The following is a 17,428-nucleotide window of genomic DNA, read 5'->3' on the forward strand; positions in this document are numbered from 1 at the left end:
TGTAAAATTTACTGCATTACAAAGCAACAAAAACACTGTAAAGACTTACAGGTTGTAAATTCCAACTCTTTGCTGCTGTTACTGAACTTTCCACTAATATCTGCGTGGGTTCTCACGCTGACCAGATACGTTGTGCTTGGCTCCAGTTGTTGACCGTTTATTGAGTAGAAATTCAGTCCATCAGCAAAAGCCGCTTTTGTAAGTTCAGACACCTGCATGGCAAAAAAAGAGTGATGAAAAGGAGGGTTTGCTAATCAAAGATCATTTGTCCTGGAGATGTAGACATGATCATGTCAGAGTGAACTGTTATATAGTGCCTGTGACATTGCTCCTACCTTTTTTGTGTCTCCTTTTTTATAGTAAGTCACCTCAGTAGTCAGGGTCTCACCGACGGTACCGTACATGTTTGACCTCCACTTAATTTCAAAATTCCCCTTGGATTCATTGACTGAGACAATAGTTGGAGTTTTGGGCTTTACTGTATAGAAACAAGACAAGTTAAAAATGAGTGCTTCCTGACCTCTGATCAGTCTGTTTCTGGCTGCTGCAGATCTGTGGACTTTCATTAAAGTGAAATCAACATACCGGTGTCTGAGACGCTGATTTCTTTTGTCCCCAAGCTTGTTCCATCTCTCCGGACTGTTGCTGTATGAGTCTCCCCAGGGACAAGTGTCATTGTGAGGGTGCAACAACACCGTCCAGTGTCACACTGCTGTAAAATGCAGCTCACAGCACTGTGGAGTACGAGAGACATGAACCTTACAACATGTTCTGAATATTTTCACTACATCTACCTCTTATTCTTATGTGGATGCAGCTCCTTTTATTGAAAACTTACCCATACCCCTGATTACTCTGGATGGTCAAGTTGTAGTCAGTACAGTTCTGTGTATCCAGCTGGCAAAACATCAGACTCTCCAAGTCGTTGGTACAGTCAAGATTTAGGCCTGTTTCATTGTGGACTCCTGCACGAAACACAAATGAGTACCGACCTCTGGCATACACACATTATTTAGCGTCTGTTTCTACCTGTTAATAGTACGCACCAGGGAGAGCCACCGCAGTCACAACATGCCCCAAAAAAAGCAGGAGAAGAGACATCCTGTCGAGAACTCGCCTGAAAAGTAAAAACAAGATGAGGTGTTTTCTTTAATGCAGCAAATCTGACGACACAAGTAAAAAAGAAACCTTACCACTAGTCTAGATTAACTGCTTCACTCCACGACGAGACGATTTATTCCACTGTGCACTGCGGGGGCGTGAGCGCAGACTCGCTGCTTATGCCCCTCTGACGCTGAAGCTGTTGCTGGAAATGTTACACCACTATTTCGGTGAAAGAGATCTCCACTCCCATTTCAGTGCGTCAGATATCTGAGGAAAACTGTGAATACACAACTGGAATGCCTGGATAAAATAGAAACTATGGGAGGATGAATAATTTTAGATGGACGTGTATGGCAATGGATTAAAGGTGGAGAAGGAAATTAATATTTAAATGCACATTCATTTAAATGAAGGATTGATAGGGACTGCAGCTTCTCAGCTTGCAGCCCTATATCACGTCATGTTGTTATCTTAAATTTGATGCAAAAACACCAAATGTTGTTTTCTTCTTCTTCGTCTTTCCAATATGAAGTGGATTAAAATTCTAGATACACTTTCTGCTGACCCACCGTGCAGTTGGAACAGACTAATTTTAACTGGAAAGTTCCTGACCGGATGTAAAACTGACAGATTTTTTATTTTTTTTTTCAATTTTTTATTTTTTATTATTATTCTCACATGATACATTACACAACTGGTATCGATTTCTTGATTCACAATTATGGAATAAGAAGAAGAAAAGAAAACATCAGCATATCAGATCATAGCTGTCACCATAATATCCTTGTGTAATGTTAAAAGAAACATAACCTGCATATATTTATATTTAAAGAGAAAAAAAGAAAAACTAACCAAGGGCAGACAGAAAGTCGAATATCAAAAGAAACAAAACAAAACAAACAAAAATACATAAATATATAAGAACAACAATGATGAACCAGAACAGGATGTAGGGGCTTGTAACAATGGCTGCATTCAGTTGTAGGAAGACCAAACAACAACATTGTCTGAGTTTTGTTATGTATATATAAGACATATAAGACCAGGCAGTCCTTCCAACCAACAGAAATGACATGGAAAATGGATATAGATAAGTGAATTAGATTCTAGGGTGTGACTGTGACATTTGTACATAGGAAATCCATAAAACTGACAGATTTGACACATGTTCGCTCTGCCCCGTCCCTGCCCATGTTCAAAAAGCACCTCAAAACATTTCTTTTCACAAAGTCCTTTGACCCCTAACCCCCCCCCCCCCCCCCCCCCCCCCCATTGTTAAGCGACCTTGGGTACTATGAAAGGCGCTATGTAAGTCCAAGCTATTATTATTATTATTATTATGCTATACCAACATCTCTGTAACAGCCTTTATCGGACCATCCCGGGAGTCCTTTTTTCATTCACAATAAAAATATTCAAATAAAAAAAGAATTCTTGAGAAGAATAGGAAAACAATTTGCCTTCTTTTAAGCAAGCTGAAACAAACTTCCTTACTTTAGTACCGTGTTATGTTTTGTGTGACTGGCTTTACACAACAGAGTAAATATTTGTCTATTGCGACTGGCTTCTCAGCTTGCAGCCATGTTTCACATGATGTTGTTATTTTAACCATTATATCCAACCACATTTTTGGCCATTTGGGCTAATTTTTCCTCTTCATCTGACCATGTTAGTGCATATGGCACAATTGCTGATAGTTGACTCTGACAGTTGCAGGTATTTTATTTATTACAGTCACTAAAATCCCTTTCTCATCGCTGAATTTAGTCTTACAAAACTCTTCATATGGTCAAGACAGCAAAGTTCAGTGTTGACTAAACAGTTTTCTCATTAGCCACTACTAAAATCATTTATTGCACATGTAATCCAACAGTTTTGATCAGCTTTGCACCGAAAACCAAAGGAACAAATAAATCAACAAAATGACAAACAGACAGAACTGTTTTGCTGCGGACTCGGAAACCAAGAACAGACAAAAAGCTTCATCAGCCCTATGGTTTGTTTTTTAAAACTGTCCTACGTGTTATTTGAACATCACAATGGCCACTGATTAAAACGACTGCAACTGTAATGAGACTGAGGGTAACAGCCAAGTGCAACTCATTCACTGTGTGCATGAGTTGCAAGTACGTAAAAGTTATATTTTATGATTTATATGCCAATATGCTGTTTCGGTTGTTGTCCAGTAGGTGGCAGTGAGGGATCTACCATCTGAGTTTTCAATCAAAACATGAAGAAGAAGAAGAACAGCATACAGGAAAGAAACAAATGTTTCTAGACTGCCTCAAATGGGAATATAACTTTTTAAAAAAATATTCTTATAGTGGTAGCTTTTGGTATTTTAGTTTATTGCGGTAAAATTAAGTTGAAATAGCTCTCATGTATTTTGACGAGTTTCCGTTAGCCTCCGTTAGCCTGCTAGCTGCAGTTGGTTGTCTGTGCCTCGGATTGATTTTACTCGTATAAATGTCTGGCAGACGGGCTCTGGTGGATTGTGCTGTGTTGTCTTTGCAAGATACGTGCATTTTTTATCCGTGCTGTAAGGGCTGTTTCTCACGAATTGATGTTGAACAACAGGACACGACGAGGTAAAAGCACCAACCCCGTTTTAAAAGCATTGAGTCCATAGGAGTCGCTGTAGAAACTGTGCTGTGAGACTAAAACCTCTGTATAATTGTCTGAGTTAACTGAGAATCATTATTGGTCGTATGGGACGTCTATAAGCTGAGACTGTAGATAGAAGGGCTGTATCTGGACGACTTTCACACAAAATAAAATGATTCCTTTTTGAAAAAAGAAAGTTTTCCTACATGTTCTAACCCCTAACCTTAAACCTCTGTCACTGCAGATGCAGATGCTTCAAGTGTGGTTATAGTTGTCTGAGGGAACAGTTGGATTACAGATATCGTCTCTCACTGAAGGTGGCCCGGGACAGATGCATATTTGGTGTGACGGTATTTGGAAACAGCCTGAACCCATTCTTTGGCATCAGCGCAAGTGGATTGCAGAGGCGAGTACAGAAATGACCTTTCAGGCATCTTTACGCAAATGTTTACACTGCAGGCTAGACAAAGTCCACCAGTCTTATCTTGTGGCGTGCTCCCAGTTTTATGCAAACCTCAGCCTTTTCTACTAGATTAAAATGAAGCTGGGCCAAATGTTGTTTATGGTTGCAATTTATCACCTCATGTAGAAACAGTGTGGTATGAATGGCTCCCATATGAAATAGTTAAGCAGGGGGTCTTGGTGCACATCATTTAGTACATGGTGTTAAATATAACATAATGTAACGAAGTATAGCAAAATTTCCTCTTTTTATATTAAAGTTAATGTTTTAGTTCAGAAATGTGCATTTATAATGATATTGTTTTGATTGATTTTATGAAACACTTGATGAGGGAAACCATTTACAAAGCTCTACTTTACCTGTGTTTAATGGAGCATATAAAAAAATCTCACTTTGTGATCAATGTCCTCTCTGTTTGTCACTTTAATGAAAAGCAATATTTGTCTATGTTGTGTCTATACTTTTGTAGGTTAGTGGAAAATGTGGATGGACCAGTCGCTCCATCAACAAGATTCACATTGTTGTTGAAGGCGGTCAGGGACTGTTTCATTGGCAGACATTTCGTCTTTGGTTTGAAGGTGAATATACAATCTGATATTGGATATCTTCAATTCAATTCAATTTTATTTATATAGCGTCAATAACAATACAAATCATCTCAAGACGCTTTACAAAAACCCAGCCTGAAACCCCCAGAGCAAGCCTGAAGGCGACGGTGGCAAGGAAAAACTCCCTTTTAACGGGAAGAAACCTTGAGCAGAACCCAGCTCATATGGAGGGACCCATCTTGGGATATGGACCAAATTAACTTTTTTTACTCTGTATTATTGGATGCACTGACTGATTGATGTACCTTGCTGCTGAAGAAATTTTAGAAAAAGGGCAGAGTCTCATACTGGTGAAGCTTTCCAATTTGTCTTCCAATACACGCATAAGTAAGCTACACTCACTATGCTGATGCCTCATATTGTAGCCATTTAATTCGTAGTTAAACAGTCGTAAATAAGGAGATCCCAATGCACACTTCCACTACTGATCCTGGTTATGACATAATTTTTAGGTAAATATGAAATAGTCCATAATCGACTGTTTGGGCTCGTATTGGAACAGTTCAGAACTTTAGGATTACACAGCAAAAAAAAGATCTGTTAACATTTTAAGTCAGCAAACGTGATCTTCCTAAGTGTGAACAAATATAAAACAGACCTTATGTTGCTGATCTAACTCGCTGTACCCCTGGAAATGTTATACTTTCTGTTGAAGCTGTCCTGAAAAGATAAAACTAGTTCATATTCATAATATTAAGAACAAAAATCTGTGTGTGTTGACTTCATAAACTAATTGCAAAATCTTTTCCTCATATTTTTAATTGTAGACAAAAAGAATGAATGATACGTGGATTGATAAGTCCAAGATGCGTCTAATTAGATTTTGTTTATTAGGTTGCTTGATCTAAACAGTCCCTGGTATCATCTGTGTCTTTCAGTCAAAAACAGAAAGTGGACCTTGGTTAGGAGATCCTGTTCCTAATGGCTCCATCAGTAAAGACTCAGCCCAGTTTGTTGCCAGCCAGATGATTCTTCCCAAAACCACGGGTCTGGAAGGCTGCACGGTGGTCAGTTACTATCGCATTCTTCTTCAGAAAGCTTTGGAAGTTGAACTGGGATGTGTTGATCACAGCAAAAAGCCCAAACTTCCAGAAACAACCCTGCTGATCAATCCTGATCATTCTCAAACCGGCAGCTTTAATGTCACGCTAGCTACCTCTGATCTTCTCTCCCAGTCACCGAACAGGTAATGAAATAAAGAAATGATCTGCTTCTGATATGTCTTAGTTTTTTTTATGTCCAGGGCAGATTGTAGCAACCACGAGGACTTAATAAATTAATAAGAGTTTGTCAAATTGGATCAGGAAATCTAAACTCAAAGTTAAAAGAACACATTTGTTTTGAAGCTTTTAATTTCTTCTTATATTTTAGCCGCTGAGTACAGAATTTATGACTGTGTCACTACAGTAGCAGTAACTTTCAGTGTAATCCTCCTGAGGTCGTTTATTTGGAGGAACTGTTCACTTTTGTGACATTTCATGACGTTTCTTGTTGTTTCCATCTTAGATCACTGCACAGAGACTGCATCCGTACTCCCATTTCTGTGTGGGATCAATCATTAGGAGTAATTACTTCATCAGCGGAGCAGGAGGATGACAGCAGTACCCAGGAAAGTGGAGCCAGCAGCACAACACCACATCCTGGACAGAGAGGCTGCCAGGAGAAACCTAAAGTCACAGAAGAGAGACCTCCACTTCACAGTTTTTATAGCACTCCATCATTTGCCAAATACCCGGACTCGTCTTTTACTAAATCTGTTGGAAATAGCCCCAACCTGACCACTTGTTTTAGTCCCTCTCAGTTTGGACACACAAGATACAGCCTCGCTGCGAATGAATTTTCTAGCAGAACATTTTTGTCGAGCTCATTGGCTTGGGAAGATTTGCCATTCTCAGAGAGTCTTACAGAGTTTTTATCCAAAGAAAACAAAGAAACTGCAAAAAATAACCAGGAAATCACAAACACAACAGTTGAATCAGCTTCTGCATGCCAGAGAAGAGTGCCCACACCAGGCAGCCGTTCACAGTTATTACTGGATATCACCAATACACCTGCACCGACTGGAGGCGACAGTCATGATTTATCCGACCAGGTATGCAGGAATCATGTGGAAAGTTTGAATAGGAGTCTGTCCAGGATAATTTGTTCCCGTGAGTGTAATCAGGAGGATGACGAAGCTAGTTCTCTGTCTTTTGACAAGGAAGATGAGGAGCAACCGGACGGGGACACCTACAACTGTTCAGCAGACCTATTCAGTAGGTCCCTCGTGAACTCTACAAGCACAGAGATGCTCAGCACACATGCAGAAACTGTCAGGATGACCAAAGAAGCATGCCCACTATTTTCCTTGCAAGATAAAAAGCAGCCGAGGACTGAAAACGCCACTGTCACTTACTCAACACCGGACGCACGGAAACTAAAAAGTAGTGAGCGTAACAAGAGAGACAGTTTAGTACTACATGGCACACAAGATTTTGACTTTGTCCCTCCCTCTCAGTCCACCCCCATTGTAAAAGTATTGACCACCAGAAACTTGACCAGTGAATTCTGTTCACAGACCGACAGTCAGGTTTCTGGAGTCACAGTAGACAGTAAAAAGCCAACTACAACAACTTCTGTTAACTGTGAATTGAACGTTGTTCGCACCACTCGGTTGTCTCAGGTTGGCAGAGAGTCTACAAAAGAAAACTTGGCGTGGAACACGAAACCCAACAGACGCAGCTGCAGACTTACCCCAAAAAGGAGGTTCTGGAAACCAGACAATCATAAAAACCGGGCTCAGCAACAACACAGCATCCAAAGAATGGTTCTAAACCTGGGATCAACAGGAACAGTCGAAACCAAATGTGACTCAAATGTTTGTAATGTAACTGCGTGTGACTTTGAGGACAGTGAAGTCGTCGTTTCCCCCTCTCCGCTGGCGGGTGTAACTCTGAGACGAAGAAGGCGCACTGGTAACAGCGAGGGTAATTTGGGTTCTCCGTGTGACGGAGTTTATTGTAAAAGAACACTTTTGGATGGAACTCCCTCATCATCGTTAAGAAGTCTGGGACAACTGGGAAAGTGTGACAGTGAGACAGTTGATACAAGGAGTCTTAATGGATCTAAAGATTTCCTCCTTGATGAAGAGAACCAGACATACGATTGGTCTAGAGATCTGTTCTCTGACTCAGTCTGAGTCGTCCTGTTGCAGATTGGCTTAACTACTTTTGCAGAGAATTCAAGGTTTAATCTGGTTTATATCGGAATGACAAACTGATTGTGTTGGATGAAGAGTACTGCTGCTACTATCACTACTGCCGCTGCATTACTCATGTAAGATTGCATAAATGAAATACTAAATATAGAGATGCTGTTTCGCTGTGTCTTCTGCAATTTGCACTGCACCTGAAAATGTAATAATTCACCTAATTCACCAAGTTCACCTTCCTCATTCACTTCATTTTTAGCATTCCTAAAATGTGCATCAAATGTTTAGCAGACAAACTGCTTCAATGGAGCAGAATACACTAAAGATCATAGTCTCCAACTTCTGCATCAGACCTCACTGATGATATCTTCAACAAAGAAAAATACTGCTATCATTTCCCAAAAGCTTGTTTTAAGTGTCTACAGCTACGATCCTAATTGATGTTGGAACATCTCATCTGGAAGATGTTCAACAGTTACATCTGCTTTTAGTGTTTAGATCTTGCTTGTTTGAATGGAAGGAAATATTTAAGGCTTTAAGCCCCAGTAGCTATGTCATGAGTGCTTTTTGCTACTCTGCACGGGACAATATGTGGATGATTAGGTTGGGTGTATGCTTATGGTACTGCTGCTGCTGCAACATGTAAGGACAATAATTAAGTTATTAAAATTCCTACACATTTTTTTGCACTTATTGATTTTGCATCTTTATTGACAGAAAATAAACACAGGAAAAACTGGTAGAGTGGAATGACTATGATATGGAACAATTGTCCCAAGCTTGACTTGAATACGGGAGGTTATACTTTCAGTGCACCGTGGCCAACAAGATGTTCTGTCACTCTTGAATGCTCTCCAGTCTAATTTGAACCACTCTGCTCCCTGGTACTTCTTTTGGCAGGAGAGTTCCTAAGCAGACCTGCTGTCCTGTTGCTACTGTGTATGTGTTTTTGCATGGGTGTTAATGTCAGGATCAGTGTGTATAACAATATGCCAAAGGGTTAAAAATAGCAGCCTCGGCAACTACAATGTTCTGGATGTGTGACTAAAAGAGAGGGAGAGAGAGAGAGAGAGAGAGAGAGAGAGAGAGAGAACAAGCTGAAGATGATATTACATGTGTAAAAATGGAACTGGGACAAGAAGTAAACAGCTGGAGCCTCGTACAGTTTGTGTTGCAGAAACCGGACTGGTATGTATCCAGTTAAGTATTGTCTGTGCATGTGCCTGTTTGGTTGGTCTTTTTTTATTTGAAGCGTGTACATGTGTACTGTACATTTTCTTCAAGCTCTGACTACTGATCCCAAAGTACTCCTGTGGTACACATGAAAACTATTTTGTCTCGTGTTATATCAGGACACCCATCTCATTCCACACTCTCAGTAGCCTGTGGAGTCATAAAGGAAATCTAAATGTATTATGTAACTACTCTTAGGGCTTTGTCTCGGTCTTACTACTGTACCAGCATGGCTCTAGGAATGACACGATGGTCTGTTAGTCAGTGGAGCCATATCTCCAGGTATTAAATGAGGTTCTATGAAATTTTCTGCAGACAGTTATGATACCCAAAAGATGAAGTCCTCTCATTGAAGTGGTCCCCTGACGTTTGATCTTGCACAGTATACATGATGGTTTGGCACAGTTTTTTTGGTACAGACGTTCAGAATCCAGATGAGTCTTGATAACACTGAGGATACTCTGATCTTTCCTGTAGTGCCACCAACAGGTTCACATCTGTAGTTCAGAGTGAAATGTATTGACAGCTTTCGGATAGACTATCTTCCTGGTCTCTGGACCATAATCAGACCAAACTGCAATGTTTTCAATAGTCTTGTTTATCTGTGACAGTGAAATGATGACAGAGACCTGGTTGAGAGAATGTTAAGAGTGTGAAAAGCTGTTGTTAAAGCAAAGGTGCCTGCTTGGAAAAATCTAACACAAATCCAAATGTCACTGGATTGTTGATTTTCGTATATTCAGTATAGTTCCACAAACTGGAAAATAGTAAAAGATAATGAAAAACCCTTGAATGAGTAGGTGTGTCTGACATTTTAATTGGTACTAGAAGTCACAAGGGAGCTCTGGGTTCCTCACAATTGTGATGGTTAGATTAGCTGGCAACTGTAATTGCTTGTAGGTGTGAATGTGTAAATGTGCCTCTCAACCAATGCCAGCTGGAATTGACATCAACCACTTGCAGGATAGATGGGATTGCAGCTCCGTGGTGGGCGGTGTGTTCTTGCAGGGCTTCTGCTGGCAGAGAGGTTGTGTGGAAACAAACTTGTGTAAAACGGAATACCCTGTACCTTGTCCTGGAAGATGGTACATGACATTGGCTAATGCAGTACCCAACAGCCTCAGACATAACAATGCGGAGAATGTGTCCCTGTGGTGCCTGTTTAGCTGTTATGTCATACTGGCCACTAGTGCAGTGCAGTCACTTTAGTGTTTGGTGTATGTGTGCCTGAGAATTTTGGCTTCAATGCTTCATAAATAAAAATAGTAAATAGCGACCACAACATTAAAACCACCTGCCTAATATTGAGGAGGTCCCTCTAGTGCAGCCAAAAAATGCACTGACCCCTTGAGGCATGGATTCCACAAGACTTTGGACAGAAGGTGTCCTGTGGCATCAAGCACCAAGACTTTAGCTGAAGTTGGTTTAAGTCCTGTTAGTTCTGAAGTGGGGCCTCCAGGGATTGGATGTGTTTTTCTAGCAGGTCCCACAGATGCTTGATCGGATTGACATCTGGAGACTTTGCAAGCCTAGTCAAGTCAACACCTTGAATTCTTTGTCATGTACCTCAAACCATTCCTGAACCATTTTTGCTGAGTGGCAGAGTGACTTATCCTGCTGAAAGAGGCCACTGCCATAAGGGAATTTCCTTGATGGTGTGCAACAATATCTAGGTAGGTGGTACGTGTACATGAAAACTTGATTCATCAGACCAGGTCACCGACTTGCGTTGCACCATGGTCCGGTTCTGATGCTCAGTGCATTGGTATTCTGGCCGATCTGGAGCAAAGCTGCAATGAACAGTGTGTTCTGACTCCTTTCTGTCATAGCCAGCATTAAGGGTTTCAGCAGTTTGTTCTGCATAAGCTCTTCTGTGGGACCGGACCACATGCACCAGCTCCCTTGCGTGCGTAGCTGTCATGACCCTGTTGCCAGTTTACCAGTAATGTGTCCTTGGAGTCCTTTTGGTAGGTTCTGACCACTGTATCCTAGAAAAACCCCACAAGACTTGTCATTATTGAGTTCACTAGTCATCACAATTTGGCCTCAGTGCACATGGAAATGTAAAATTCTGCTTCTGTTCAGACGCTGGTTGTGCTGCTAGGCCTAGCTACAAATCAGTTTAACGTTATTAGAACATAGGCTGTGTGTTCTTGACCATTTGTATTTGCAAATATCTCTTCTATACCTTTAAGTAGTCTACGAATATGTGTCTTACGCCTGAAACCATTTTTTCTCATAAATAGTATGAGCAGAGTCCATGATTGTGATGAGTTTACACAAACTGCAGCTGTGTCTGTGACCAAGTGAGACACACCTTCTTTTGCCAGCCACCCGTACAGTATGTGAGCAATGGCACCACACTCCCAGTGAATGTAAACTCTCAAAGCCACTACTTGCCAGTAATACTGTACATGTCGTAATTTGTGTGCGTTTGTGTCGCTGTGTGTGAGAGAGGGATTAATTAACTATCATACGGTATGCTCACTCTCTATATATACATGCATATATTTGATTTGAAAGTCACACTGAGGAATCATGACTGGAATTATGGGGGGAGACACAGGTCACCTGACTGGAATCATAACGTAACCCTTAGTGCTCCTTAACCATTAAGCTACGGAGGGCACAGTTTTTTGCACAGATTTGCTCTACTATTCTCCCTTTATTGTTCCGAGGATCACTGTTCCCAACAAACCCAAATACTGAAAGAACTTTATTATAGATAGATAGATAGATAGCCTTTATTGTCCCATAAGGAAATTTGTTTCCACAGTCTGTCACAGAAAAACACAAAACAGTGCATATAATGCAGACATGACCAACATATACATACAAACAAAAAGCGAACACAACCATACATTGAACAACAGTACAGTTGTTCAGTATTATATACAGTATATAATAAAGCACTGGACATCTACTGTTATGGGCACTAGAAAGTAAAATGCCAGTTTTGTGTTAAAAATGATCTTTTTATAATTAAATTCATTTTACAGGAAAGTAACATCTCAGTGTCTGCATATGTGTAATACACATATTTAAATGTGACATCAAATCAGTTGGGCAGTTATTAGCTGGAGCCATGGGACTAATTTTAAATGGTTCACTTCGTGATGCAGTAGTATTTCCATTGCGCAGTCGCCAGGGTCCTGGAGAGATTAAAAGGCGTGACAAGCACATGGTGTGGAAGGGTGGAGAAATGACTTAGTATGGAGTTGTCAACAAAACGTCAGCTGAGTGGGACCGGCTCATAGTCCTGACACTGGAGACGCTTCCCTCTGTAGAGCTAAAGCAGATAGAAATGTTGACGTGCATCACGCGTTTATTCTTCAGTGCAAGCACAAGATGGCTTGTGTGTTACTCTCACATTGCAGCCGGAGATTCTAGTGGAGACCAGTTAATGTTTTGAACAGATCCAGTTTGACACAGGCACTGTAAGACTCTTGCAGCTCCGGTTCCAGACATTTTACCCTTAAAATCAAGCTCACGTCAGACTACAGACTATTTTGCGACTGACCATGACCTTTGACCTCCCCACAAAAAAGGAGGCTTCATAATTGCTTTAAGTAATTATTCCGTTATTAAGTATAATTAACTTGCAGTAGAAGTACTGTCTCTGCTTGCTTCAGTTCTGTGGTCTCTTGCTGGTTCTCAGTGGGCTGGTCTTAGTCTCCCTCCATAACAGGAGATGGAGATTCTGACGTTGGATGCCAGCACTCCTTATAAGCACCTGTCCTTCCGCGTCATGCCAACCTCAAGATGAAAAGCGTGTGATTGTCTTCCGAATGATACAGTGTGCGTAGATGGTAAACTGGGACTATATATCCTCCATGGAGGTTCTTTTCTCCATTTAACTGCAAGCAAGATTGTGGATATTTGTTGCTCCACTTTCAATACAACATGGAGGTAAGAGAGTATTTATTTCTATATGTTCAAATAGTCTAATAACAGTTTGCTGCTTGGGGCTGTGTATCTTTATTTTTTCTTGTTGTGCATATTTGCTGATAGTAAACATTTATTAACAATCATGCTCATTGAAGTTATGGATTTGTTGTCTTTGTTTGCTTAAAGTACAATATAGTTTCACAAAACTTATACACTTTGGAAATGACAACTGTGTGATTTAAACAGCTTTAGCTTTAACAAGATGACTGTGTGCTTGTATACTGCTGGATATTACTGAAAGAAAATATGGGCTAGTTATGCTCATTTGGCAGAAAAGAGGACATAGGGTTTTGATATGTTGCTGTGCAAGTCTGTTGAAGCTATGAGTGGAAGCCAAAGATGCATGTTAAGTCAAAACTGTGAAGCCACCAAAGAAAGCACTTAAAATATGTTAGGCACAGTAAAAGTGTAAATTTGTAAATATGATTGGTTTTAAAACATGTTTTCTAAAAGTCTGCGGTCATTTAAAGAATCCTTCCAAATGTGCTTTCACTGTAAGCGAATGGGGACACAATCTGCAGTGCTCATTCCATGGAAAGATCTAATTCTGTTTATCAGAAGCAAATTAGAGTGAAATAAGTTAGTAGCTTTCGAAGAATTTGCCCGTTTTGATATGAAATTTCCTCTTTCTGTTTCCTTGCCGTGGAATAATATTCAGAAAAAGACAGAAAAAACTTCTGACCTCAGAAAATGAAAACTCATTTTAGCAAATTTGGATAGCTGAAGTCTCATTAAATGTATCTAGCTCTTTAAATTCATTTTATAAAGAAAAACGTCTATGGTCTGTTTTCATCACTTCAAGGAGATTTTGAAATAGAGCTATAAAGTAGGAACATGAAAAGCCTGTCTCATATATATATATATATATATATATGTATATAACTTATGTATAAACATATGTAACTTATGTAACTTATATAACTTATATAACTTATATAACGACCGCCCTGTACTCTCCAGGTGTCAACCTCTGCCCAGGAAGTTAACAGCCATGCAGCATCACTGTTGACATATCTAAACATTCAGAGAAAACAAGCTCAGTTCTGTGACTGTGTTCTCAGACAGAGACAAAGCCCAGGTCAACTCTACCCTGCACACAGGTGGGTAACACAACTTTTTTATTACTCAAACATGTACTGTATATATTGTCGAAATACTCATTAATGCATTATAATCGCTGTGGACATCTCACATTATGTTCAAGATTTCATGCATTATAACAAATCTAGTTTTCTTTCCTCCCCAAGATGCATCCTGGCTGCTTCTAGTCCAGTACTGGCGTCTCTCTTGTCCTCTACTGGTGCCCTGGTGGAACTGCAGGCTCCATGTCTGACTGACTCTGTCCTAGCACTTCTTTTGGAGTACATTTACACGGGAGCTTTGCCACACTCTCATAACCAGCAGCTGTATTACAGTCTGCTCACTGCGGCCTGCCACCTGCAGATGGATAAACTGGAGGAGGTTCTGAGGGCTTGGCAACAGTATGAGGTCAATGATGTTGATAATGAGCCTGCGTCAGCTGGAGCTGAAAACCAGTCGTATAAAACCACAAATACTGTTTATGGGACGAGTGTGCACACCTTCAGAGATCTGCCGCCAACGCCCAGTACTGATGCCTTTAGAAGACCTGAAGAAAGAGACACTCCCAGCATGCAAAGTACTACAAGTTCACCAGAGAGAGCAACTCATCAGTATTCAGCCAGTCCGGAGACATGTGATGAAGGTCAGACACATTCACCCAGTATAGATTCCAGTAGTAAAGATGCAGAAACAGGTGCTAGTAGAAATAGAAGTAAAACTTGTGCAACCCACTGTAGCAGAACAAATGCACGTGCTTTTAATATAAGTTCCTGCAGTAGTATACTTGAAAGCATTGGAAGTAACGTAAAGGCACGTGACTACAGACAAGTAAACCTTCTGACACCAAAGGATTCGATTAAAAATATCCCCACCACTGCTGAAATGCATGACATGTTTGGAGAGGACAAAGAGGTACAAAAGGATCCATTTCATTTAGCTGGCATTATAAAACCAGAGATCTGGCATAAGGGCACAGGGGAGGTGCTAGTGAGGTCAGTTGAGGACAGGAGGAGCTCCTCTACATCCTCTTCTTCATCACCAAAACTATGTTGTGAAGCTGTGCCTGTCATCTGTCACAGTAGCAGAGCCGCTATCCTGCAACTAACAGAAGAGTCTGCAGGGCCTCCTTACCATCCAGCATCCCAGGCGTTAGTCAGCTCCAGCAAGGTTTCTGTCTCACAGTCAGCAGCCATAGACAATGACGACAATTTTGAAGCTATTACCACTAAACATAAGAATCAGTATGGAGCAAAGAATCCAGATTTTAGACGCAATGAAAACCACTTGGTAACAAAGAGCCAGCATGATATGGATCAAGGTTTAAATCAAAGTGCTACAGAAGATTCACATCACAGATCCAGTGCAGATAGACATGATGTGCTGCAACAGGATCACAACAGAAGCAATACAGATCAGTGTATAATACAGTACAATGGACATGTGGTCAACGGATATTCCCACATTACAGACCATAATGATCAGCAGGCTCATTGTGATTCCTTTCAGAGTAGCCCAAACCATCTTAGGGGAGATTCACTTGCACAGAACGAGCAGCAACTGAGCAAAGGCTTAAACCATAAAAGCCATCTCAGTTTTGAGGATTGTCCCTCAAATCATAAATGCCTAGATTGTCTGGAGTGCTACAACGTCTCCAAGTCAACTGCGGCAGAGAACCACTCACAAGATGTGAATGCTGTAGTTCCACTTCCTCTAAGGGATTCAAACACAGGAAGTAACTCTCACTGTGACTATATATGTACCCAGGGAGAAGCGAATGAGGAACACAGTTACTGTAACGGTTGTCCAGCTGAAAAGGACACACAGGACAGCCATTATAACCTCTACAAACTTAAAACGAACTGGTACTCACATATGTGTCAAGCTGAGATGAGCACAAAACGTAGTCGGCATGACTATGATTCAAACGACATACATACAGCTATGGAAAACCAAAAACACCGTGTTGATTCAAGTCTGCCTTTCTCCACAACAGCAGAATCAAGTCTGTATAATGGCACTGGCTGTCTTTCTCCCTTTGAATGCCGCACGCCTCCGGAATCTGAAAAGATCTCAGGCATTGAAATCCCAGAGCCACGCTTAACTTCTACAACGCCGGTGGACAGTGTCATGTCTGACACCACGTATAGTGCTGTGGGCCAGTCATACCATGGACATCTTCATTATCACTGCCTATCACGGGAGGACTTACCACACGGTGGCCCTGATTTGAAATTTTCTCAGCCTAGCCACTCAGAATCCAGTGATGAGGAAGAGGTTGGTACCTTTGCAAGTCCAGGTCAAAGTCCCTTGAAGCAGCACTTTGCTACAGAGACTACAGACCAGGTTGTCCTGCTGAACATAAGCACCAAACCTGCTGAGCTGTTTGTGTCTTGCAAAAGGGACATGTCTGCAACTGGGATCCGGAAGCAAGCCATGAAAACAACTAGAGTTCAGGCAGAGAGTGGTGATGAGCCTGAGACAGTGTCATTGTTTGGACAGACACGTGCTGAAAGAAAAAGACAAAGCAGGGCAGGAGGTCAGGTTATAAAAAAAGCTGGGGAGGTAGTTTCCAACCCTAAAGAGGGTGAACACCAGATCAGTACCTGGACAGTCTGTTCATCCCCTAGTGTGCCAGACTCTGTACAAGCCTCTATGTCATCCACCTTGTCTGTTTGCATACCATCTACCCTTTCAGCCAGCATGCCAACAAATATATCAGCTCATCTGTCAACTCCTGTTCACCACCCTTTCCAGTGCTCTCTGTGCGATCGTTCCTTCAGCCAGCGGGGCTCTCTGAATAGACATGTGCGGAGTCACCTTGGCGTACGGCCCTTCCCTTGCCCCCACTGCCCTATGACCTTTTCACGGCAATACCGTGTCACAGAGCACATGCGTGTTCACCAGCGCTGTGCCTTTGGGAATAATTTCCGAAAGCCCCCTCCTTCTTCAGTATGAGACAATGACGAGAGACCGCAAAACTGAAACCCATTGTCCAAATGTATTGGTTTGCTTCCGCTAGTTTTGGACCGTCTTTTTTCTTCCATATTTTGCAAATATATGATGGGAGTTATCCCAGATATCACTGCAATGTAATCGAAATTGTTTATTTTAGGTAGGGTGAAGAAGAGGAAAGAGGCAAAGAATACAAAAAAATAGTATGCATGGTAGAATCAATCTTTTCTATGTCAATTGTGGAAA

At 41.1% G+C, this 17,428-nt stretch overlaps 2 protein-coding genes across 2 annotated transcripts; both read left to right on the plus strand.

The window, feature by feature from the left end:
* The first annotated feature begins 3,349 nt into the window (after positions 1 to 3,349).
* On the plus strand, positions 3,350 to 10,501 carry ddias (DNA damage-induced apoptosis suppressor). Its single transcript, XM_084540890.1, has 5 exons — positions 3,350 to 3,692; positions 3,953 to 4,114; positions 4,641 to 4,749; positions 5,658 to 5,965; positions 6,286 to 10,501. Exons 1-5 carry the CDS (start codon positions 3,571 to 3,573, stop codon positions 7,955 to 7,957), a joined length of 2,373 nt encoding a protein of 790 aa, XP_084397016.1. The 5' UTR covers positions 3,350 to 3,570; the 3' UTR covers positions 7,958 to 10,501.
* A 2,604-nt stretch (positions 10,502 to 13,105) lies between these two features.
* Positions 13,106 to 17,203, plus strand: LOC311486139 (uncharacterized protein; the record flags this gene model as incomplete). The annotated part of the gene is made up of 4 exons (XM_084541901.1): positions 13,106 to 13,111; positions 14,111 to 14,250; positions 14,398 to 14,873; positions 15,858 to 17,203. 4 exons carry the CDS (start codon positions 13,106 to 13,108, stop codon positions 17,183 to 17,185), a joined length of 1,950 nt encoding a protein of 649 aa, XP_084398027.1. The 3' UTR covers positions 17,186 to 17,203.
* Positions 17,204 to 17,428: the final 225 nt, after the last annotated feature.

The sequence above is a fragment of the Chelon labrosus genome, assembly GCF_963514085.1.
Source record: "Chelon labrosus genome assembly, chromosome: 3".
Classification (NCBI taxonomy): Eukaryota; Metazoa; Chordata; class Actinopteri; order Mugiliformes; family Mugilidae; genus Chelon; species Chelon labrosus.

Coding starts and splice junctions, on each gene's coding strand:
- ddias (XM_084540890.1), top strand. CDS start 3,571: ATGTCTGGCAGACGGGCTCTGGTGGATTGTGCTGTGTTGTCTTTGCAA. Junction 4,115..4,640: donor AGCGCAAGTGGATTGCAGAG/GCGAGTACAGAA, acceptor ATACTTTTGTAG/GTTAGTGGAAAATGTGGATG. Junction 5,966..6,285: donor CTCTCCCAGTCACCGAACAG/GTAATGAAATAA, acceptor TTTCCATCTTAG/ATCACTGCACAGAGACTGCA.